Below are 25,736 nucleotides of genomic sequence, written 5' to 3' on the forward strand. Positions count from 1 at the left end.
CCGTTGTAGACATTACTATCCGTCAGTGTTGCCAAGTCCGCTGCTATCCCGTGGAATCGAACTACTTTATCTCTCTTGCGGCGGGTTGTTATTCGTGTCCTCTGTTTGAAGCAACCCGAATAACGTTTATTTTAGCCCCTGAACGCGATTTTTGCCGGGGACCCCCTCGAAACGTGGTTAGTTTGGGCTAGTTTTGAGTAGCATTTGGGAGGGTTTTGTTGTGAAAACCTGGCAACCCTTTCTGTCAAGCAGGTAACGCGGACTCGTCGAAAAATATTGGCATCATCTGTATTAAAGAGAAAATAATCACTTAAGTTCATCCGATGTTTAAGTGAATAAAATAGCCTTGCCAGCCTTACTTACTGAAGTTCCACAACTATTGACTTTGTTCTCTCTCACCATACTCCTGTGTGTGTAGGTGATGTGAGAGGAAAGCAGGCATTTGGACCAAAGCACTGTGAGGCAAGAGATGGGGAGACTCAAAATATTTCTAAACTCAAAACGTTTTTGCCCCTTTTGTGTTGTTTTACTACTTACACAATTATTTAATGTATAAAACATTGTTATTTACAATACACAATACCTTCTGTGTCTACTATATACCCCAGGGTCTTTCTCAGAAAGACTATGGGTGTAACCCTGGTGTAAAATAGTTCCCACATATGAAACGACCACATCACTAATAATAGCCCCCTTTAGCTTCTGTTACATCCCATGAGGGGGAGACAAAATCCAGCTTTTACCAGAAAAACATATGGTTCTTTAAAGGTTCTTTACATGCAGTAATGGTTTTATTTAGAACCATAGCATTCTGAAGAACCCTTTTATGACGAAATGGTTCTTTGTTCCCGCCCTTTTGTTTTTCAAATCTGTAACTGTCAAAGCACTTCATAACTGATTTTCTGGAGTTCAGTGATCCAACAACACAGACTTTCAACACACTCTCAACAGGTAAATGATTTCTTTCTTAAATTTAAATACAAATTTAACTTTAAAATTGTAACCTGTTTCCAAACAAACATGTGCTTATCTTTTTTTTTTTTTTTTGGTCACATATAGCCTAAGTGTGTGCAGCTCTGCTAAGCTTTGGAAACTTCTCTCCTCTCCAATACTAAGTACAATGACATGGCAATGAATTTATAATTCATTTTGTTAGACTTTTTACATTATTGCTTGGGTTTATGTATAAACATACCCAGTCACAAAAAAAATATTAAAACTATCCCATGACATTTTATCACTTTTTTTCTTTTAAGATTGTGAAGGGCTCACATAGGCTACTGTCCATTTTTGCTTTTGGCCTAAACATAATTGTTTTTACATAAACACATGAACACACAGTGACTCTAAACTCAATTGTGTATTTCAGATGTATCACATCCTACAACCTCATCATCTGCAGAGAAAAATCACCACTTAATCACACCAAAATAGTGCACTTAAAGGCATCATATTGATTGAAATGTGATTGTTTCACTAAAACTTGGTCTTCATCACATCTATTTTTTGTTCTTATTTTGTGTTTTACATCTTTATGTATTTATTCCTGTTCATTGTCAATTGTCATTCATTGATGTATTCAGCTAATTACTGTTGTTATGAGCACTGACAATTTTGCATGTCAATAAAAACATACTTAATTCACACACACTGTAAAAAAAAAAAATAAAAAAATTTGTCAACTAAAATATTCCAGTTGTCCCTTAAATTAACATTGAGTAACTTAAAATTTCAAGTTGACTAAACTAAAAAAATTAAGTCAGCAGGGTGACAAATTATTTTAAGTTGAAACTTTTTGAAACATTTTTTTTTTTACAGTGCAACATGCTGCTGTGTGGTTATTGTTGTTGTTTTAATGTGAAGCCCTAACCGAGGCTACACTCTAAGATCAGCATCATTACTGATTTTCTGGAGCTCAGCCATCCAACTACACAGACTGTCAACACTCTCAACAGGTAAGTTATTTCTCTCTTAAAATGTATATAAATTATAACTTTCAAATGCTAATTGTTTTTTCTATGTCTTTTCTCTTTTTAGTTTAAGAGAACATGTACGTGTGACCAGCTCTGTTCAGTTAAGGATATTCTCCTCTTCTTCACTAAGTAAGTATCAAAGATATTGAATTTATGATCCATTTTGTTAGATATTTTTATTACTAGGGTTTATGCATAAACATACCCAGCGATCCCATTACTTTATATTACTTTTAGCTTTTAACATTGTGAAGTGCTCACATACTACTTTTGGCCTTCATAAACAATTGTTTTCACATAAAAAAATGAAAGGAGACACATTGTATATCTAAACTTAATTGTGCATTTCAGATGCTACAACCTCATCATCTGCAGAGAGGAACTGCCATTCAATCACACCAAAATACAGATAATGATTAAATTAAAGGCATCATAGAGGATTGTGAAGATATTTTACTGGAGCTTGGTCTTCAATACACTATTTTATGTTCTATTTTGTTTTACTTTTTTAAGCATTTATTTATGTTAAGTGTCCATTGTCATTCATTAATGTATTCGACTAATAACCGTTGTTAGAACACTGTAATTTTTGCTACAATTTCCCGCCAAAAAAATAAATAAAAATGGACACGTTGTTGTTGTTGATTTTATGTAAAACCCTGGTAGACACTTATATTATAAGAAATTACAAGTATATTATAAGATATAAGATCGGTAAGATAGATTATAAGACCAGGCAGATAGAGGGGTAAAAAAAACCAATATTAATAAATAATATATACAAATAATACTAATATTAATTATATTAACATACTAATATTAATTAAAAACTATCATTTAAAAGGTTATTCATAGCACCATTAAGGTCCTATATAGCATTTTCAAAGCATGGTTCTGTATGGAACCCTATAAAAAGGTTCTATTTAGCACTAAAAAGGGTTCTGCTATTGTTACAAGCCGAAGAACCCCTTTCTGGTACTGTTTAGAACCTGTTTAGAGTGTATACATTTTTAGCATATAGCCCATATAGCCTATTATGTATTGGCTGTGGCTTTTTATGCTGATATGCTTAAGTTCATACAAATCTGACTTATCCACTGGAAGCAGCCAAAACCAACAAAACTCCTCACATATTAAAGTTCAAAAGTTCTCCGGACACAACAGTTATTTGACCTGAATTGGCATCTGTTTTTTCGCATGTTATATAATCTGCTTGAGTTTAGTGTGTTTTTGGCATTTTGTTGTCCTGTTTTTGCTGATGTTTAAGAACATTGCTGTGAACCCCACAAGGGTGTTTTAACCGGGGGGGGGGGGAGGAGGAGAAGACAGAGTGCATAGGGCCCAGAGGCTGAGAGGGGCCCACTACGAAGTCCTTTGGGACTGAATGAAATTTTGAGGGGGCTTCATAGCAAATTCTGTGCAATGGGCACAGAATCCCCCGCGACACCCCTGCCCTGCTTCTCTGGTTGACAGTCTGATGGGCAAGTCTGGATTTGGTGGATGCCAGGAGAACATTACCTCCCTGACTGCATTGTGCCAACTGTAAAATTTGGTGGAGGGATAATGGTATGTTGGGCCATTTTTGGGGTGTTGGGTTAGGTCCCTTTCTTCAAGTGAAGGGAAATTTTAATGCTTCAGCATACCAGGACATTTTGGACAATGCTCTGTTTCCAAATTTGTGGGAACAGTTTGGAGAAGGCCTTTTTCTATTCCAGCACGACTGTGCCCCAGTGCACAAAGTAAAGTCTAAAAACAAGGTTGGATGAGTTTGGTGTGGAAAAACTTGTCTAGCCTGCACAAAGCCTTGATCTCAACCCCATCAAACACCTTTGGATTTAACTGGAACAAAAGTTACGAGCCAGGCATCAGTGCATGAACTCATAAATGCTCTGGATGAATGGATAAATGCACAAAAAAAAAAATAATATTTTGTTGTATACAATATGTCTGCGCAAACACAGAATTAGTTAGTAGCAGTCTTTGACTTGACTCTTTTGTTACTGTGCTAATAATGAGTCCATGGAAGGACCAAAAAGTCTTAAAATTCAATAGTTTACAGGTTTGCTGCACACACTGGTTTAGATAACTTGATCTGATTTAGTTTTAAAGGACTTGTGTATCTTTTTCTTCAGCTAAACTGGTTTAGGCCTTTAATTAAGATACTTTATCTTCTGCTGTGGGAACTTTAAAGTCTGATATTGCAAGCACTTGTTGCCCCTTTGAAAGATTATTAAATATTAATGCTTGTAAAAAATATAAATTGTAGTGCTGTACCTGAACACTCCACATTAAATCTGCCCTTTTCCTCTCCTTTACCTAAATACAGTAAATATAAGGACATAACAGTCTTGCCCTACATTTAAAGAGGATGTATAGACCTTTACCAAAATTGCAACATGATATTATATCTAAAACCAGTTTTTCCTATAGCCCCAGCTGCATCTAAAACAACTTGCAGTACACTAATAGTAGAACAGTCCCTCTGATACTAAAGTGAGATGTATTTCTGACATTATACTCCGAGAGGAGAGGAAGCCAATTACTCTCCTGTTTCTGGGTCAGTAGAGTACCACACTCAGTTACAGTCAACAAGAGTGTTAGTTAATCACAATGCCTTTTTCAGGTCACATACAGAAGCTTATAATAAAACTGAAGCAAATCATTAGAATCAGATTACACATAATGAAACTTTTTTTCATTAAACAATGTTACAATAGTTATGTAGTTTAAGTCAGTGGTTCTCAACTGGTTTGGCCTTGGGACCCACGTTTTCCCATGGTCATCAAGACGCGACCCACTTGCAGGGGCGGACTGGCCATCGGGAGCACCGGGAGAATTCCCGGTGGCCCTGCATGGCAGCCAATTTGGCCCGCTGCCCTACATATTTTTGTTGTTGTTGTTGTTGTTTTTGTTGCCTGCCGAATATACTAAAGTGATTATTTCCGAATTCACCATTCAATAATATTAATAAAAAACGAATTTAAATAATAAATCAAGATTCGATTAGTCTTGACTGGCATCCGCGCGTCCGCCAGAAGGATGCGAGACTCAAGAATGGAGTGGAAGCGACCAGCTGGAGCAGAGAGGCAAAACTGTCCTGTTCATGACTTCAAGTGCTGACACTTTTTATTTACATCTGTAAATAGACTATTGTAGTTTTGTTGTATTGTATTTTTACATTAGTTAAACATTAGACTGCTAGCAAATGTTAGCAATAGCAGTAAATGAATTACTGCACAATTAACAAAAGGACATAATTACTATTGTAAAGAGTAGGAATTTAGCAGACAAATATTTACATCGTTTTATAACAGGTTTAGAAGGAGCTAAGACAGACAACAACACAACGAAAATTAACATGGTTACTATAGTTAAACCATGGTAACCACAAATTAACAATGGTTTTACACTATATAGTTCACCATGGTATTTGTAGTAAAACTGGTTATACAATTGGTAATCAGTTTGCCAAAAAAAAAAAAAAAACGGTTACTTTTACTATAGGCCTAATAATACCATGGTTAATTTTCCTTATAGGACAAAACATGACCCATTATAATGCAAAACCATCTTCAGTGTTAAGATTTTTCCTATAAAGATATATTTAGGATGTAGCTATTATTGTAACAAATTTGGTTATTAAGATAAAACAATAACATATGGTCCTAATGTAATACTTATTTTTTCAAAGTGAAAGTGAAGTGACATACGACCAAGTATGGTGACCTATACTCAAAATTTGTGCTCTGCATTTACCCATCCAAAGTGCACACACACACAGCAGTGAACACACACACCGTGAACACACACCCGGAGCAGTGGGCAGCCATTTATGCTGCGGCGCCTGGGGAGCAGCTGAGGGTTTGGTGCCTTGCTCAAGGGCACCTCAGTCGTGGTATTGAGGGTGGAGAGAGAGTGCTGTACATTCACTCCCCCCACCTACAATTCCTGCCAGACCCGAGCCTCAGCCTAGGGATTTAAACTTTTTTATGTGATGATGAGGATGGCCATACAAAAAAATATTGGTGTCCTTGGTTTGAAATATTGTTGTGGGCTTATGGGATGTCCTGGATGAGTGTGAGATTTCCCAGCCTGAAATTTTGTCTCAGTCTGCCCCTGCCCACTTGTTATTTTATATATATATATATATATATATATATATATATATATATATATATACATACAGTGCCCTCCAAAAGTATTGGAACAGTAAGGCCAATTCCTTTATTTTTGCTGTAGACTGTAAACATCTGTTTGACATCAAAAGATGAATATGAGATGAGAGATTAACATTTCAGCTTTTATTTACAGGTATTTTCACCTGGATCTGATACACAATTTAGAAGATAGCACCTTTTGTTTGAACCCACCCATTTTTCATGTTACCAAAAGTATTGGAACATGTGACTGACAGGTGTGTTTTGTTGCCCTGGTGTGTCCTATTAATTGATTATTCAAACAATAAATAGCACTGAATGTCTGCGCTCAGTTTCAGATCCGTGCAGACTGCATTTATAGTTAGTTAGACGTGTAACCAACATGAAAACCAGAGAGGTGTCTATGGGTGAAAAACGAGCAATTGTGAAGCTGAGAGAAGAAGAAAAATCAATCAAACCATTGCACAAACACTGGCAATAGCAAGTACAACCATTTGGAATCTCCTGAGGAAGAAAGAAACCACTGGTGTAACACACCTCAAACGGGTAGATCAAGGAAAACATCTGCAGTTGATGACAGAAACATTGTGACAGCTGTAAAGAAAGACCCTAAAACAACTGTTAGTGACATCAGCAACAACCTCCAGAGGACAGGAGTGAAGGTATCACAATCTACTGTTCGCAGAAGACTTCATGAACAATTTATAAGTGTTTTTTTTTTTTTTTTGTGCAAAAAAAAAAATGCAAAGAAAGAAGGGAAATCGAGAAAGATGTGTTAAATGGGGGGTAAGCCAGAGTATTTTGCAGATTTGGAACTGTTTTTTTATGAGAGCAAAGTCTATGTTAACATAAGACCCTTGTTGGTAAATTTATATGGGGCAGCTGGTTGTCTGTTTGCTAATGGAGTGTATGTCGGTCATTAAACTGAGTGAAGAAGCCAAATGTTGTGGAAGCATATGCTTTGTAGATTAACAACCCACCACTGATCTTCCCCCGCTATACTGCCTCTATCACAAACACTCTCTCTCTTGCTTGCTCTACAACATACTTAATGTTTTATCTTTCACGCTTTCCGTCACTTGTACTCATTGGCACTCACACAAACACAAATACAAACACACAACAGAACCTTGACAGATATGAGGTGGCACTTTTTGTCAATCTTACTTAAGAGTAGGGTGCTCTGCTGGATCTGTGGACTCAGGCAGAAAGTGAGAGCGTGAAGGCCTGAGTTTCCATTACAGACACCCAAGTGTTATAAATCACCCAGGTGTTGTCAGAACCGTGGTTTCCTGGACTATGCACATGGTTGGAGCACATATGAGCTCAAGAGAATTCAGGTTTGAGTCTGATTGGGTCATGTCCTGATTCTTCTCCTACTGTCCTTTCTACATTCAATTGAATAGAATGATAAATTACCATTGTGTGTATTTCTTTCTTTCTTAATTTCTTTCTTTTAGTTTAACTTGATTACTAAAATAGCTAAAATTGAAATACAAAATAGTAAAACCTGTATAAAGAATTTAATAAAAAAAAAAAACCTGATTTAAAATATGATGTAAAATAAAATAAACGATATGCAACCCGAATTCCAGAAATGTTGGGACGTTTTTTAAATTTGAATAAAATGAAAACTAAAAGAATTTCAAATCACTTGAGCCAGTATTTTATTCACAATAGAACATAGAGAACAGAAATGTTTAAACTGAGCAATTGTACAATTTTACGCACAAAATGAGCTCATTTCAAATTTGATGCCTGCTACAGGTCTCAAATAGTTGGGATGGGGGCATGTTGACCATGGTGTAGCATCTCCTCTTCTTTTCAAAACAGTTTGAAGACATCTGGGCATCGAGTTGATGAGTTTCTGGAGTTTTGGTGTTGGAATTTGGCCCCATTCTTGCCTGATAGGTTTCCAGCTGTGGAAGAGTTTGTGGTCGTCTTTGACGTATTTTTCGTTTAATGCTGCGCCAAATGTTCTCTATAGGTGAAAGATCTGGACTGCAGGCAGGCCAATTCAGCACCCGGACTCTTCTACTATGAAGCCATGCTGTTGTAATAGCTGCAGTGTGTGGTTTTGCATTGTCCTGCTGAAATACACAAGGCCTTCCCTGAAATAGACGTCATCTGGAGGGGAGCATATGTTGCTCTAAAACCTTTATATACCTTTCAGCATTCATATTGCCTTCCAAAACTTCCAAAAAATTGTTCCTTTCTCAGAGAAAGCTATTACAGCTATCGTTTTCACATAATCAATGGATTATTGTAACTCCCTTTACTTTGGAGTTGCTTGTGGTGCAGAATGCAGCGGCGAGAATGGTTAAGTCTGCAAAAAAATATGACTCTAATACTTTACTATTGTTAGGGGTGGATTTTTTTTCAGCTGTTTTCAGCATGCAAAAATACATATTACTGTTATAGTTTTTATTAATAACCATTGCTATGTAGCTGATAACACTGTTCAGTGCCCTTATGAATGTTTTTAGCATGATTTGTAAACATTTAACTACTATACTGAATACTTCTTCATGGCTAGTATTTGTGTTTACAATGCATTTACAATGTTCAATTGCATTTCATTCTGTAACCTACTTTTTCTACAGATCTGTGTAGGCCTACTAGTGTTAATGCTACTGTTTTTTACAGCGTTGATAATGTTTCTGACAGATAATATCAAGATATTTTTTGCGTTTCCCTTACCGAATGTGCTATCCTGTCAGCAATAGCCTGTCCATTTGATTACTCTAACAGTAAGTGCCTGCGATGCAGTGTTGCCAGATATTGCTATGAAAACAAACAAAAAACGATAAATAAATAAAAATAAACAGTGGCGGCTCGTGGGTTTTAAAATAGAGGAGGCACACTAAATTTATTGGTCTGGGGCTTCCCTGCCGATTATTATTATTAGTAGTAGTAGTAGTAGCCTACTAGCTTCCCTTGCGAGGTTTCTTTTCTCAACACTCCTCAGCGCTGAAAGTGAACACTCGATGGTGATTGGCTAATTAATTTTTTACCAATGGAGGCACGAGAACTCAGCGCTCCCCCTGCCTCCCCCTCCCCTTCTCCATCACTTAGCAGTTGTAATTACATCAGCATATTCGGCACATTTGTGATGGCGCTTTCCAACTTCAGTGTATGGCATTACAGCTGTGAAATTACAAACAAAAAATACACATTCTGAGACATGAACTGAAATTAATTGTGAATTTTATTAACATTAAATTGTCCTCCTCCTATTTTCACCTCAAAATTTTGAGTAAGCTGTGCCTCCCCTGCCTCCCCCGATGAGCTGCCACTGAAAATAAACCGAAATTATTTAAAATATTTTGCAATTAAGATAAGATAAAGATATCGCTGATCCTAAACTGCAACGTCCTACTTTATTAACGTTCTAAAGTGGAAAATTAAGTGGAAAAGACAAGTCCAAAAACGCTTATAATACCTGGATCTGGCAACACGCCAGCGCCCTCACTTACAACTCTCTCGAAACTCATTCACTCCGCAGCATCTTGCAGCGATCATTTTCACACCACAGACACTAAACAGTATTGCAAACTGTCTAAGCTGAAATATACATGCCATGCATACATTCAAATGAGGAGTTTAACAGCAAATTAGTCATTCAGAGAACAAAATTTATATTTGAACATGAAAAATGTACCTAGGTCCAGATCTCTGTGACCTCAGCTGGTTACGGGCCTGTTATGACTTAGGCCCGTAGCTGCTTAAGACCTCAGGCGGAAATAACTGCAGTGGCCTGACAACTGAAAACAAGCCTCTGCAAATGTAAACATGATACAGATTTAAAAGTGCTTGAATGTAAGCAAAAAAGATTTCTAGTTTTGTCAGACACTAGACAAGGCAAAAAAATATAGTTGGAATTACAAGTTTAAGATGTAATTTTTTGTTGTTCAGGCATCATTTGGTTTAAGTTCCATTTATGAAAAGTTACATTATAGGTGAATATTTTCAAATTTGATTGCTCCCTGGCAAAAGTCTGTCCTTGCACTCATGCACAACACAAGTCCTGCCAATTCCCTGCAACTCTCGCTGTATTTTATTCACGAAAGTCATGGTGAACAAAAGTCCTCTGCTACTTTGAATACCAGTCGAGAGAACACCATCTGCTCTGTCAATATCCAGATCATAGGGTAGTCCAGAGTGGTTGTGCAACAATCATTCTCTTTACTTGACACTCTGTTCACATGTATGGTTCAGTATATTTTTGTATATTCACATGTGTGAACATGAATGACTAGTGTCTGTTATATGACCTCTCATGAGATATATATCTCATGATATGTGCAGTTCTCTGCCAACTTTTAAAGGTGACACAGATTACAGTCAGGAATAGAAGAAGCTAAGGCATTCATATCCTGTATCACAGACACATTGCTAGTGTGAAATGCCCTTCCTTGTTACTGAAAAAACACACTCTCACTCTTTTAAAGCCACATGCACAAGAATTGGTACTTTTGAGAAATGCCATACACTCAAAAAAAAAAAAAAAGAAAAGAAAAAGTGTCAATAAAGCTGTTTTGCCAAATACTACTTACTTTAACTTGCCAACCCGCCATTATTGGACACTTGAGCCTGTGAAGAAATTGAATCAGGACTGACTGTGAAAACTCTGTGTTTATGTCATAAGTTACTGAAAACATAAATTATACCAAATTAAAATTAAAACAAAAATACCGCTATGCATGTAAGTTCAATATGATTCACGTATTGGCCAAAAGCAGTATCATAAAAAATATGAGAGGTTTTTTTGAACACAATAAAACATTATAGGGTTCAGTTGGTTGTTTGATCCAATACATGTATAACAATAACTAAATTCTCATCAAATATCTTATTTAGGCATTTCCCAGGGAGCGTAGACACACAGCCAAGACACATCTATGTCACAACAGGCTATTTCTGTCACTATGTGTGCAGGCCAACCTGTAAGCAATGAAATATTTGGTCACATGACCATGGCAGCCAGTGAACTTCTAGTGATCACGGTGTTTAGTCGTGAAGATAGTGTAGACAGAGACATGCCCTTGTCACGTGAGTGACACTGAGAGGATGCACCTTATTGGTCAGCTTGTTTGTTTACTTCACAACCAGCTTTACAAAAGAAAATTTAAAAGTCATCATAGTGAGATATATACAACACAGGCTTAATGCTTTGGAATAAAATAATTTCTTAATTCAAATAAATTACAGCACACAATTATTTATAATTGATGTAGGTGTATGGAATTTAGTAGTCAGTAGAAATAAAAAAAGTGTTGAGTTTAATCATGTCATTTAAAGAGCTTTAGTATGTTTAAATAGCATGTGCAAGTCTAGGGCTTATTGCATCATTGTTTGCAATCTCTGCAAGAGTGGAATTGTGTGTGTGGGCAGGTTTCGTTATGTTAGACTTGCACATGTTTGCATAGATAAAATTACTGAAAATGTCCTCAGAAGAATAGGAAACCCAAAGAACAGCTTGTGGGGGCATCCCCTCAAGAAAAAAAAAAAAAAATCGTGATCTGATAAATGTAAAAATGTAAAATGGTTTATATAAGAACTAACAGAATTAATATATATATTTTAGAGTATTTTATGGTTAAGATTTAGACTTGGCTTGACTAGCTATATGCATGTTTATGTACACACCTGGCTCAAATCAGACTGGTTTGTGGGTTAAATATATCATCTGTATGTTAAGTTCACTGGGTTCATGTATATTGCTGTAATGCAGTGAAAGACTGCAGGACCCTGGGAGTGGAAAGAAACCCATTACCCCCGTGTGTGTGTGTGTGTGTGTGTGTGTGTGTGTGACTGTAACTCTGAGATTGCACAGCTCTGACTACCCGATCTCATGAATGTGCGTATAAATAGTACGCCAAATAAAAACGAAAAGTCGTGGTATTGATACCCAAAAAATGGACTTTGGCGTGTGCTACTCGATGGGTAGTGTTAGGGTTGTGGGGTAGATGCGTATCATATGCACGCCAAACACGCGCGTGTCATATATACGCCAAAGTCCATTTTTTTCGTATCAATACCACGAGTTTTCATTTTTTTATTTTGGCGTGCTATTTATACGCATTTTAATGAGACCGAGCTGGCTCTTAAGTGCTTGAGGAAATTCTTCTATTTCTGTTGGTCCACAGAACAAAAATTGTGTTCTTCATTGCTGAATCAGTTTCAGTTCAATGATAAAGTCTTTACACACTTTTAAGTTTTTTTTTTACATTTTATGTCCATCATTGGTTTATGGAAACATGCTTATATAGTAAATTTTCATAAAAAAAAAAAGATATAACGAATTCCAGAAAGTTCCCCTAAAGTCCACTTTAGAAGTATATTTCAAATCTAAATCTAACAAATTTCAAAATTTTATCTGACAAAAACAGGGTTAGAGCAATTCCTGTGATGTCTTAAGGCCTGTTCACTCCAAGAACAATAATTAATAAAAGAGCTAACTAATAACTATAACGAATATTAGTGCCCAAACCAATTGGTAGTCGAGCTTTTTAGAGTTAGATGGATTATGATTGGCTGCCAATGTTTTTAGCACTCATCAGCAAGAAAAAATAAAAAAATAAATCTTGAAAGTGATTTCCAATGAAATCATTCCTCTGTGTCAATATTGTTGTATCCATATTTGTGTTCTGCAATTTTCTAAATCATATACCTGTGATACACCACTAGAGTGACTCATCTACATTTTACTTGAAAGCAAAGTTTTGAGTTATGTACATGCAAGCTCTGATTGGGAGTTTCAGCAAAAAAAAACTTCTTTCAGCTAAATGGAACAAAATAAATAATATTTTCCTGAACAAGCACCTTATAAAATGATATGTAAATTGCCAGAGACCAAACTCACAGTCTTCAAGCCATTTCTGCTGCTGGATGACTTCATACCAGACTCAAACAATGGCTCATTGACCAAGTACTGGCAAAAGCAAACTGTAAACAGGGTGGTGTCCACCACTAAGCTAGAATTCATGAAAGCTGTGTTACAGTCCAACTGAATGCAGATTCAGGATACGTTTTTGAAGGAGAGTAGTCTAAAATCTGTGTCATAGGTTTATGGACTGCTGGCACTGGTGTCAAGTGGTGTCAACAGCTGCAGTAGACTATATGCCTCTTTAAAAATAGCTCTACAAAAGCTCTACTAAAGTACTGTATCAGATATCGCATTAGATAAACTGCTGTGTCAGAATAGCAGGATAGCAATTAAACAATGATAGACAGCACACAAGGATGTGTATGTTTACATAGAAACTAGCAAAACCGAGTAGATGCATCCTTACACATGTTTGCAATTTGTGCACAGGAAATAAAAAAGCAAATTAAATCTTTGAGTTGGTAAAGCCAACACCTGGGGAAAAACACATTTCCTGTGCCCTTTATGGTTACAGAGTGCTTTGCAGAGCAGGAAATCACAGCTGTATGGACAAATCCACTCCATACTCCACTCCAGTTCCCTTCTCAGTCAGTAAGAGAGCCCCTGTTCTTGACTGATTGTGAATGCTGCACTGTTCTCCTGCCATCTCTGAGGCCTGTTTATGGCTCCTGCCCCAGACCAACTCTCTCTCTCTCTCAGCCCTTTACTGTTTGCATAACTTCAGTTTTAGAATCATGAAAAATGGATGCGAATGTCCTGCTTTGGCTGAAGGTTTGGTTTGGAGGCTGAAAAAGATTTCTGAGACAGGGTGAGGTAAAGGTGAGACTCTGCATGCTTATATGAAACACTAAATGAGTTTTTACAAAACTGGTCCACATGCTACTTTTTTACACATATGGATTCATAAATGTGATCGTTTTTGCAATGACAAAAAATTCTGCTACAAGAAACCATTATCTTTGTAAGCAATTGTAAGGCTGTTGTAGGAAAGAGCTGAGTCATTTTCCCAACAGTATTTCACATAGTTGAAATATCAGTCTGAGCCAGTAAAGCCTATTTCTAAGGTCACGGTGTCTAAATGAAAGAGACAAACATAAAAATGACTACTTTGGGCCTCTCTTTGGGTTTTCCGTTGAGAATTGGCACACAAGAATAAGTTAAGAGCCCGCAAAATCCATGCCATCCACTTGATATGCAATTTGAATGGATGTGTTTGTGCAAAGAGATGTACATACCTTATACTACACATTTAAATGCCTGTGTGACTTTTTACCATCTTTTCTGATGCACATTGTTATGCTCTTTTAAGATAAAAGATAAAGATAAGGAGATAAAGAGACTCGCTTTCAGACTTTCCTTTAAAATAAGCAGCGTAGTTCATGGACTCACTCCAAAATAATGATTTTGCCAAAATAATTACTGTAGCAAAATTATAATGGACCTTTTCACATTCTGTGATGATGCGTTTCAATCCAGCAAAGTTTTTTTATATTTTCATTTTTTTTTTAAAATAGGTTAACATTGTTGTGAGGTTGATTCTAATTAGTGCTGTCAAACAATCAATCGCAATTAAAGTTTTTGTTATATGTATGTGTACTGTGTATATTTATTATGTATATATAAATACACACACATACAGTATATATTTAGAAACTATTTATATACATTTATATATTTATATTATATATAAATATATTTAATAAATAAAAATAACATATTTTTCTTGAATATATACATGCATGTGTTTGTATTTAAATACACTTAGTATAAGAAATTATGATCCGCACTGCGAAGAACTGTCTTCTTTTTTTTGTTTTATTTAACGTTCATCACTGATGTGGAAAAGACACTAACGTTTCGGCTCAATCTCTATTTTTTCATCTTTTTGAAAGTCTTGAAAATATGTGAATTTTTCTTTAGCCCAATTTAACTGCCCTATATGTTCCTTGTATCGTTCTTATTTCATACAGTGCATGCTACTTTTAGGTTTTCTTTATATTTATAACTGGCTATTTAGGGTTTTCACAGTGTGTACACTGCAACTGATACTGGAGTAACTTGAAAGAACCTCTGCTATCAACATGATGTTCCTCTGTTCACTGGTTTAATAAATGGTGATCAGCCAAAATAGGCTTGGCATGTGGGTATTTTTGAACAGTGTGTTCAGTACACGATCAGGCAGAGGGTGTTCATATCCAGGGTTATCAGAGGTCTTGTGTCTAAATCTGCTTCCCTTTTCTTTGTGTTAAAGAGTTGTTCATATATGTGTGAGTGCATTAAAAATTTACAGAAAAGTAGGAGAGTGGAGCTCTCTGCATTCCTCATTGAGTGGAGAAGACCATGAGCTAACATTGAACCTCTGGCTTCTTCAAATGAAACTACTTACTATAATTTTAAAGAGAGCTTTATATGCAGATAAAAGCAATTCATAAGCCTTGATTTAAATATATTCATATTTATATATTCATAAAGCCCAGGTGTCAGGCTACTGCATCAACTTGACCAATCTCTACTCCTCAGAAAACTGCATTCATTTCATTTCATTTTTCAGGTGCTTGAGAATTTAACTTTACACCTTCAGTCAACGTAGCACTCAATTTGCTAATAACTCAGTTCTCAATATCACTTGTGTTCTGTCCTATAATTCTTTTTATGAGACCTGCTTAATTGCCAATAAAACCATTTTGTTATCACTTTGGCAAGTAAGTTATCTCTCACTTATTCGGACTACTTTTGAGAAACACAATCTGAAAATGTGAAATTTGATTTTAGAAAAAAAAAAAAAAAAAAAAAAAATCACACCAAATACATACTCATTTACCAAGACATACATTCTTTCTTTAATAAAATACAGCCATTCTTATCTTCACATTTCATTCAAACATGGCATTACACCCAATTCCACTCATATTCACGGAATTGCACTTAAAACAAAAATTACTCAAAAGACTACTTACTTTACAATAACATTTGCTGAGCAGATCCTAATGAACAGAAACCATTAGCTTATTGCATTCAGTTGCATAAAATTTCTAACACAACTACTCAAAAACGAATTAAAACAAAAAAAAAAGGAGACACCTAAACGTACGTGCATCTTGCAGATAAAAAGCTTGATAAACAAAAATAATCAAAACCAAAATTATTTCAAGGCTGATTTATTCATGGAGTACATATTAAATGTGATAAATATATAAAATGTGTCCTTCTGAATTGTTACCAGTAAAGGTTACCCCTTCAATATGAAGGACAATCTCACTGGTTGCATACCAACTGTTCATCTCTTCCATAATATAATCTTCAACAGGAAATCTGCTGAAAATTGGCTAGTGAGACCGATATCTCTCCTCTTCAAATTATCAGACTTGATTTTCACTTGGTATCATTTTTTAAAGTGCACAGCCTGCAGATACTGTGGCACACAATGGCAGCAGTATAACAAGAAATTCTCTTAGCACACTTAAGACAAAGGCACATTTTATACAATGAACTGACAAAGATGTTACATAGTGTTTACTCCAGATCCCCTAGTGGTCTAGCTCTTCAGGAAAGGGGTCATCAAACACATTTTGCTTAAAAGAATAAAACACTCTGTATTGCACGGAAGCAACATGTTCATCTAAAAAGAAACCAGGTTCACTCTATGTGACCATTTCAACCAGCCTCTGCTCCCTCTTTAATCTGCTCATAGACAGCTGATCTAGGTCTGCTTGTAAAGTAATCAGCAGGTAAATCATATCAAGAGTTCTTAAGAGAACGTTAATCTTCTTCTGTTGTCATACCGAGAGATATATATTGGTGCTAAAATCTTTCAACACATTTGGATAGTTAATTATGTGAGCTCAAGTCACCAATAGGGGCCACTGGTTGCAATGTGCCCCCAACTCTGCCAGTTTGGGAAAATGCCATTGGATTGGAGCAGACTTTTAAATTGATAAACCTCCTTGTCTTGTGTTTTCCAGCCTAACTTCCTGGATTCATTCGTTTTTTTTCCTTGGTTTGAGGAATTCCACATATTGTTTTGTTGCCAAGACGTTGAAACCAGTCCATAGTTTCTCCCATCGTTGTTGTCCCAGTAGGTCTGCTCTCCAGTTCTGTAGCTAATGCAAAATTCGACCTTATTCTGAGGGGGCACATACCCAGGCAGTTCAATGGCAAATGAGAATGTGTCTGCATCCTGACTACCATAAACATCATTCATAAAGGTGCATTCCACATCCTGGAAGCTCTTCCAGGAGTCGGAAGTGATTCGCACATGAACCGACTTCTCATAGGCCAGGTTACGCACTTTGATGGTGCCGGTGAGGGCCCGTTCTTGTACAGTACAGTTCTCTAAACAAACCAAGTTCTTCAGCAACCGACTGCGGAAATCTAGGTAGTCTGCCGCTGGCTGTGGAAAGTCTAGAATTCTGCTCTGGACCAAATTTATATGGAGAGTTGCTGTGACGTCCTCTAGGTCTTCCAGGTCAAACTGCAGTTCGGATGTAACAGGTTCTTGGTTTTCAAAAGTTGAGAAGACATGCACTGCGGTTAATGACATACCCTTTGAGTCAGCAAACACAACCTTCTTCTTGGCCTTGGATTTTGGGGTCTGCCAGTCCAGACGAGGGGGCTCTAGGTGGGCTCTGGAGCTCAAGCAGGGCCGCAGGGGTTTGTAGCAGGTGTTGACCAGGTTGCGTGTCCTGTAGTCTTCATAAGAGCTCAGGAAGCTGCGCAGTGGGGGAGAATGGGTGATGTACAGCTGCACAGCCATGTCCACGGGCATAACTGGACCCGGCATTGGGGCACTGAGGAGGTGAAGAACTCTAAACAAACAAAAGACAACCCAGATGTGTGAGTACAATGTTTTTAAAATGTTTCTTAAGACATTCTGCTATAAAATGATATTTTAGGAGGAAGTAGCATGCCATGTGCCATTAAACATGAGTGGAAATAACAAATGATTGTGACAGCAGCCCTTGAACCCCCCACAGGAAGTCAAAAGGTTGTAAGGCTCTTAAAAGTATTTTGATTTAAAAAAAAAATGTTTGTGCTTAACTTAGAGTTTCAAACATTTCAGTAACCACAAAAGCTACGGTAAAAATCGCGTTGCGTTGTAGGCAAATCGTCATTTGAACACTTTTTGTAAGGATGATACTTGACAATATGTATATCTTTTTTTAATTAAAAATGATAATAAAAAACAACATTTAAAAAAACACATTATAAAATACACGAATAAAATAAATCACAAAAGGGTGCTTTTTGTTTCTAAAAATATTTAAGATAGTCGACATGTCGCTAACTGCACCAGAAAACAATGCATTTTTAAAACTTACTGGTTTAAATAACGTTCTTACCTTGTGGAACTCATGGAGAAAGTGCTTCAGTTTGAAGTGGTCTCTAGAGCAAAGTACATTGCAGGAGAGATAGGATTCGGAAGCAATTCCTCTGCCGACACATCCACTCTACGCTGCACTCACTGCGAGTCCTTTAATAAAGCCTAGCGCCGCTTATTTGCATATTCCACTCCCCAGCCAATAATAGAGCCGCGCATTTTTGTGTCGACCAATCATCACTGGAATAGATTTATTACCGTGGACCCCTGTCGGTGCAAATTATATCTCACTCGCCTGTGAATATCTACTCAATTATCGTGGATTTGTTAAACTGACATACTCTTGGGTGTAGTAATGGTTGTACTCTTTTATTTCAAGACTTGTAAATGTTAGGCTTTCTTTCATTCAGCTGGAGGTAACGCAGCTGGGTAATCTTTAATCTATTGAGTGTGCTTGTTTGCCCTATGAATATTAAATTAAACTTTATTTTTTTGAAGGTTATTTATAACAAAACATAAATCTAAACTTAGCACTGACACTAACAACTTATACAAATGTATACCATAATTTAAGACCCAACAGTGTCTGGTGTGTGGTCCAAAGGTCCAAATGGCTCCGACTGTGGCGCATGATAGAATCATCTACAAGCTCTACAACTTCAGGCCATCCACACCATGTCAAAGTCCTTAATGCAAACTATACTAATTATAAAATTGACATTTCTCTCTCTCTCTCTCTCTCTCTCTCAATCAGATCTTCCCTATTTCTCTCATAGTTTCGTGATTTTATCACCATTTAGTGATCATTATTTCATAAACGATTAAGTGACGCACTCATTGATGTACATGGCCAGATGTCCACCTCAGTGATCGATACCTTACTGATACCTTCTTATTGATGTGCAAATGAAGCTGTTTCGACTGCTTTGGTGATTAGAGGTTCACCTCAATGGGGCACGAAAACTAGCAAAGGGCCAAATCGTGCACAAGACTTCTCCTTCTCTCTCTCTAAGACCAGGGGTTTGGCTCCCAGGGAACGGGGAGAAATATGAAAATATGAGATAGGAGGGGAAATTATATTCCAACGCGTTTGCATTCTCTCGCTAAAGCTTCGCTTTCCCCCGAGAAACTTTGCGTTCACTTGCAAAACCTTTGCGTTTCACCGAAAAACGTTTCATTTGCTATAGCAAAACGTTTCATTTTATCACGAACTTTTCAACCCGCTCTCTCCAAGTCTCTCGAGTGAGCGCAAATGTTTTGCGAAACAACCGCAAAAGCTTTGAAATGTGTTATTTACTCCCGATTCATGTCACCATGTTCCTATAGCTATGATTTATAATAACACTGGTATGAAATATATACGGAGACCGGGGCAATTAGCCTATATAACAATTATTATTATTATTATTTTTTTTTTTTTACATTTTCCTTCATAACTCACAGACTAGCCTACTTGAAAACACTAGTCATCTTTTGACACAAGAAACATAGGTGCACTAATTCATAATACAATTGATATACTTTCACTGATAAGGCCATGATTATAATATTAAATACAAGAAGTCAGAGTGTTACTATTGCCCCCTTGGGCAGTGTTTGAGAGCAATTGTAACACTGAAAAATAAGTCATATTATCTCAAATAAAACCCTAAACACTTTACTGCTGTAGTATCTAATAGGTCACTAATATCTAAGTTTTTTTTTTTTTTTGTACATTGTCAAATTATTTTAGATTTCAGACATCATATTGCATTCAAAATGCAAAAGTCTATTTCTTCTATTTTTGTTTGCAGAAGACAACAAATCTGGTGGTAGCTAATTTTTAATTATTTTAAATATATATTTTACTCAAATACATTAATCAGCTGATGAGTCAAGAACAGTCTTTAACCAAACTTTAATGAAATGGTACAAGATTACAGAATAACCCAATGAGATCAAATGGAGATAATATTCATTTTATTTTTTAAAAATATTTTATGTTTTTATTTTTTAACAGAAAAGTATGTCAACAAAGACAAACAAGGTGCTTAAAATGGGCCATGTGGCTTGGGGGCAATTGTAACTCAATGTTGCAGCAATGATAAAATCTCATATGTTAGCTAGCCAAACCTATATTAGCATAGGTTGCTCATTTTTTATCAATAGCCTAGAGGTACAATGTATGAAAGTTTACATTCACAGTCTTTAGAATTCAGAAGAAAAACACTGTAGGCCTACATCTGGAGCGGACCTGATTTACATTTCACTGCTGGTTATACTCTGTATAATTGTGTATGTGACAAATAAAATCTTGAATCTTGAATCTTGAATGTTCATAATAGATAAAGTGCCATCACTCTAGCTTGTTTCTGATTGGAGGAATTGAGTCTGTTTGATTGCCCTCAGTCTGCCCCAAATTTGGTTACTAGTTTAATGTATGAAGGTAGCCTATATGGTTGTCTGTTGATATCATTATGTCTTGTACAGTACATTAACTCTACTTGACAAAATGCATGTAATTACACAGTTAAACTTCAATAGAGACATTTTTGGGGCATTTGTGGTAGAATAACATCTGCAAGGATTTTGACCGACCTCATCCAAAAACATTGTTGCACTTCTGTGGCATATATGAATACAATTAGTATAGCTTTACAATTGCATAATAAGCTCTAAATCATGCTGCCAAACCTCACTATGGCACACGAGTGCTTGGCTGTGTCACAAAACTTCAATGTCTTTTTGGTGCAAATGTTGCCAATTGGAATATACACTGGTGGAGAGAGACATCTAGTGGACAATATAAATAAAATATTCAGTTTAAATTCTTATATCGAGTCTTAAATCTAATCGACACCTGCCTTTCATACTTTTTGCCGGGCTGTCATGTCCAGCAAAATACGTGAGTCCTGTTAGTTTTGTCTTATTTTAGAGATACTTTTAGACAGATGATGATGATGATGATAGATAGATAGATAGATAGATAGATAGATAGATAGATAGATAGATAGATAGATAGATAGATAGATAGATAGATAGATAGATAGATAGATAGATAGATAGATAGATAGATAGATCTTTACAGAAGGAGAACGGTGGTGTAATATAAAACAGTGTGGTAAGTCACATATGTGCATTTCAACACCCTCAAGTACAGACAGACTATTTCACAGGACTGTCTTGTGTCAGCCAGACTTACAAACACATGACCCAGTTCAGCCGATCAGTAAACCAGATGCTCTCCTGACTACCTAGGTTTGGGTCAATGCACCACACCAACCAACTGTCTAAAAAAGCCTGGCATTTGACATGTTGCAACTTCACAAACGTTTAGAAAGAGACAAATGTAAATCATCATGAATAGCTGTGGCACACATCTACCGACCACTGAGGAGTTATGATGTTTTACTGGTGTAAACATCTTTTTTCTTCTTTTTTCTTTTTGATGGCCACTGTAAAAGATTTCCACGGAACAAATAATAGCCCAGACCTGACTCAAACCCACAGAAAATGATCCACAATGAATAATTAAATACTTACTATTATTTTATAATCATCCATAATTATTTCTATTTTTCTTTGTATTTTATATTTAGTTATTTCATAGTTCATGGATTTATTTAATAATTGAATTATTAAGTTATTCATTATATAATTACATCCTATATAAATATGTTTTGTTTTCCAATAAACGAAGTGATGAGTTTTTCTTTCTTTTTTTTTTCCTTTTAAAAAGCGAATTCTGTAAAATACAATATCTCCCTTTGTATTGAACTTTGAGCAATTTAACTTTGCAGATGTTGTTTATGCACAAACAGCAACATTACACACTAACTAAAGTTAAAAAGGTGAAATCATAATCAATGATTTCTTTAAAATGTTGTTAACTTGCAATAGCCAGCCAACAGGTCCACTGTCCCAGTAACAGCACTGCAGGTCTGTCTTGAAGATCTGCGTTAAAATCTCTCATCCAGCAGCAGGCGCTGTTGTTCTGATCAGAGCTCACAGGCATTGAATTAGACTCAATGACCAGCCCTTATGTACAAATATGTGTGTTGCAGTTGTTAGTGTGTACAGATTATCAATATATTACTGTAAGAACTGGGGTTGGCTGCTTAATCTGTTTCCATAAATCATCTTTAAAAATAACCTTGCTGCTTCCATTAATGAAGCAATTTGGTGACGTGTGCCAAAATGTAGACTGACACAAGATGCAGCGTGTGCAAAAAAACTTGCACGTTTTAATCTTTGTAAAGTTTTTTCCCTGTTTTTTAAAGCTGAACTCCATGAGGCAGCAGAAATTCTGATACCATGAACAAATTAATGCTTCACAAATAGTCACTGGTGTCTTATTATTTTCTTATTGGCCAAATAACCCATGAGCCCTTTCCACATGGCACAGCTTCCAACCTCTGTCTTGTATCACTCTTTGCAGTTTTCCATTGGATGTAAGGCTCATGATGAGGGTGAATGTGGCATAAGGCCAGGTTGGAGAATAGAATATTGCAAGGGTGTCCGAATGGGTCACTTCTCCACTTTGTACAAAACTGTTCCGATGTGGGAAGCATCTTGAGCCCCTTTGTGTGATTCTCAGGGGTCCCCATTGGGTTTTGGGGAGGCTGGTGTTGTTTCCCTGTAGATCGGGATGGGAAAGGGGGCCTTAAATGGGGCATCTGGCTGAATGCCTGTTTTAACACTTGATTTATGTGCACAGACTAAGAGCCAGTCTTAATAAGTGATGTGTCTGTGTAAGAAAGAGAGATTGTGTGTGTGTGTTTGTTTTATAGACTGGGCTGAAGATGTGCAGCTCATTGAGATTCTGTTTCCAAACAGCGTGTAATTTACAATAGTTCACTGTCTGTTACAACCACTTTAGTGATCTGGTAAAATTCAAAAACATTGTGATTTTACTAAGCATTTCAGATCTCTTTCATATAAATTTGAGTGAACTGAGTAAAGTGCTGAGAGCATAATTTATGCAAAATATTAGGTAACTCAAAGATCAAAAAGTCAGTAGCCTATGTATAGCCTATATATATTGTATTTTCTCATTTGGAAGTAAACGGTCAGGTTTCTGTGACGATGGGCATAAAATCGTCAGCCTTGTTTTATTGTGTTAAATTCTGTTGACTTTTTTTGCTCTCAGGGGCAACTGTCCTTGTTGAATGAAAAAAAAACATGAACTGAATGTGTCTCTCTGTCCATCTCACTGAACATTTACACTCACAGAAAATACAACAAAAACACATTTTTATATATAATCTGGACATAGGCTGCGAGCATACTTATGTATGCTCGCAGCCTATGTCCAGATTATATATAAAATAATCTGAGGAAGATTCGAATCAGTGAATCTTTTTTGATCTGTTCATTTCCATTAACCTTCTGAACGAACCGATTCACTAATATGAATCTGTCCCTCCAACGCTACACTAGAGGACATGATCAAGGAGGTAACAAATCACTAAAATGAATGGGACTTTTCAACGTTACAAATGAGAGAGGGGGTCCATTTAGGACGAATCGAGTCGGATTTCCCATGGCTAACGCTAACTATGAGAAAGATAAATATAGGATGAATCGAAATAAATTTCGACGCTATGTAGGCTATTCGAGAGAGGACCAGGTAAGCGTTTCTTTTGCTCAAATATTAAAACACAGCTGTATAGGTTGGAAAAATTCGTTTGTTACTGTAAAATCTGTAGCCTACTACTATGAAAATGTCACGCTACTAATAGCCTAACAGTTAGTTAATTAAAATTAATTAAAGCCGGGTTCACCGCCAGGGACTCATTGCGACATCACTTTCATTCTCTAGCAGTGTGAAAAACACACTTAGTTACAAGAGGCAAATACACACACACACACACACACACACACACACGTAACAACTAACTACATCATCTGCAGCACCCTGCCAAATATTTAGCGCTTTTCCATGGCTGAGAAAAAAGGGTGATTAGTTCTACTTTTTTCTCTCTTGGCGAGACAGCAGTGAGACAAGAGAATTGCTGAAAAGTCTTTCTCTAAACATATCTATGGTGTTGGCCTTGACTGTAAATGCTCTTCAACGCTGCTAGTTAGGCCATGTTTTACATGCTTTTTGACTTTAACTTTAATTTTATTTAACCATTAAAGTCTAGAGAATTTAAAACGGACAAAAATGGAAATTTGAAAAAAATAATATTAAAACAGAATTTGCGAAAAATATAAAACAGATTTTATAGGGTCCTATATATAGTAAACATCATTCAGTTAGTGCTGTCAGGACAGCATGAAAAGTCACATAATATTTGGCGATTGTCTCAAAAAGTTATTGGTGCCATGAGCAAAGACGGCAAATTTCTAATTGTGTACTTCTGGGTGATCAGATCATGTATTACAGACCAGCAAGATACCAATTTGGCACACGTGAAAGTCACTTTTACAGGCGAGTTGAATTTAACAAAGCAAAGTCAGTAGTCCGTTCATCCTTAAAAGATCTGCACTCGAGAGGGCTTTAGACATCTAATATAGTTCTTCCAACATTTAGTTGAAAAGATGAATCTGCTGCCACTGAGTCTATTGACGAAATCTATTTGTGGCTATGAGCAAAATATTGTAAACTCAGAAAGTTCTAAGGCTTCAATTGATGCCTTTAAATCTAGCCTCTTTGTCCAACAATTTATCTGCACAGCTTGCTTATTAAATGTGTTGCTGTAGCCTGTAGGCAGTTGTGAAACTATAGAAAAGCCTGAACAAAAAAGCCATTTTCTCCCCACAATACTTTCTTCTTCTCCAATTGGCTCAGCAGGGGGAAGGTGAAAGCCACTTAAATGGCACATTTCATCGATTTGAACTATCGCATGAGCTCCTCTTATTTTCTGTGACCGTCATTTTAGACCACTGATATGGCTGACTCCTGATGCTGAGTGCACAATAGATAAAGCCACTGCTGTCTGAATACAACATACTCGCTGACAAACATCTATATACACATGAATACTCAATATACATAGTTCATGAAAGTGCAATGTTCTTTTATTCATCTTGTGTGAGAGCTGAAGGACTTTAAATCTTGCCATTCAGCTGTGTTAAGCACTGCGATCTATAAGTGATGAATCTATAAACTTTTACTTTACAAAATATATGCATATTTAATTAATTACATTTGTTTTTTATTGATCTGAATATTATTTGCAATAATCATATGCAAATTTTCATAATGAGTAAAAAGTCAAAGCTCATGTGTGGGATACAAAATACAATTATTAATATCTACAAAAAGTTCAATCAGGTTTAGTTACAATATACACAAGTAATTAAATGTGTGTAAGATCATAATTAATGATTAGTGTTATTGTTAAATATTATACATAAACTACTTTCTTTGTCTATTTGTCTTCCTTCTCACAACAGGATTTTTTGTCCATGATGTC

At 36.4% G+C, this 25,736-nt stretch overlaps 1 protein-coding gene and 1 long non-coding RNA gene across 3 annotated transcripts; one reads left to right on the top strand and one right to left on the bottom strand.

Annotated features, from left to right (window-relative positions):
• The first annotated feature begins 858 nt into the window (after window positions 1–858).
• Window positions 859–2,607, top strand: LOC306886038. Of its 2 annotated transcripts, XR_013785587.1 has the most exons (5): window positions 859–951; window positions 1,060–1,115; window positions 1,370–1,955; window positions 2,038–2,102; window positions 2,325–2,607. It is a non-coding gene; the product is annotated as an uncharacterized lncRNA (long non-coding RNA). The 2 variants fall into 2 exon arrangements; XR_013785588.1 differs by lacking the exon at window positions 1,060–1,115 and having other exon boundaries at window positions 886–951; window positions 2,325–2,606.
• A 13,231-nt stretch (window positions 2,608–15,838) lies between these two features.
• LOC306886128 (protein phosphatase 1 regulatory subunit 3C-B-like) lies at window positions 15,839–18,470 on the bottom strand. Its single transcript, XM_079443015.1, has 2 exons — window positions 18,359–18,470; window positions 15,839–17,824 (listed from the first exon to the last, which is right to left on the bottom strand). The coding sequence occupies exons 1-2, from the start codon at window positions 18,370–18,372 to the stop codon at window positions 16,867–16,869; spliced, it is 972 nt and encodes a 323-aa protein (XP_079299141.1). The 5' UTR covers window positions 18,373–18,470; the 3' UTR covers window positions 15,839–16,866.
• Between the last annotated feature and the right edge of the window lie 7,266 nt (window positions 18,471–25,736).

Source organism: Barbus barbus, assembly GCF_936440315.1.
Source record: "Barbus barbus genome assembly, chromosome: 20".
In the NCBI taxonomy this organism is placed as follows: Eukaryota; Metazoa; Chordata; class Actinopteri; order Cypriniformes; family Cyprinidae; genus Barbus; species Barbus barbus.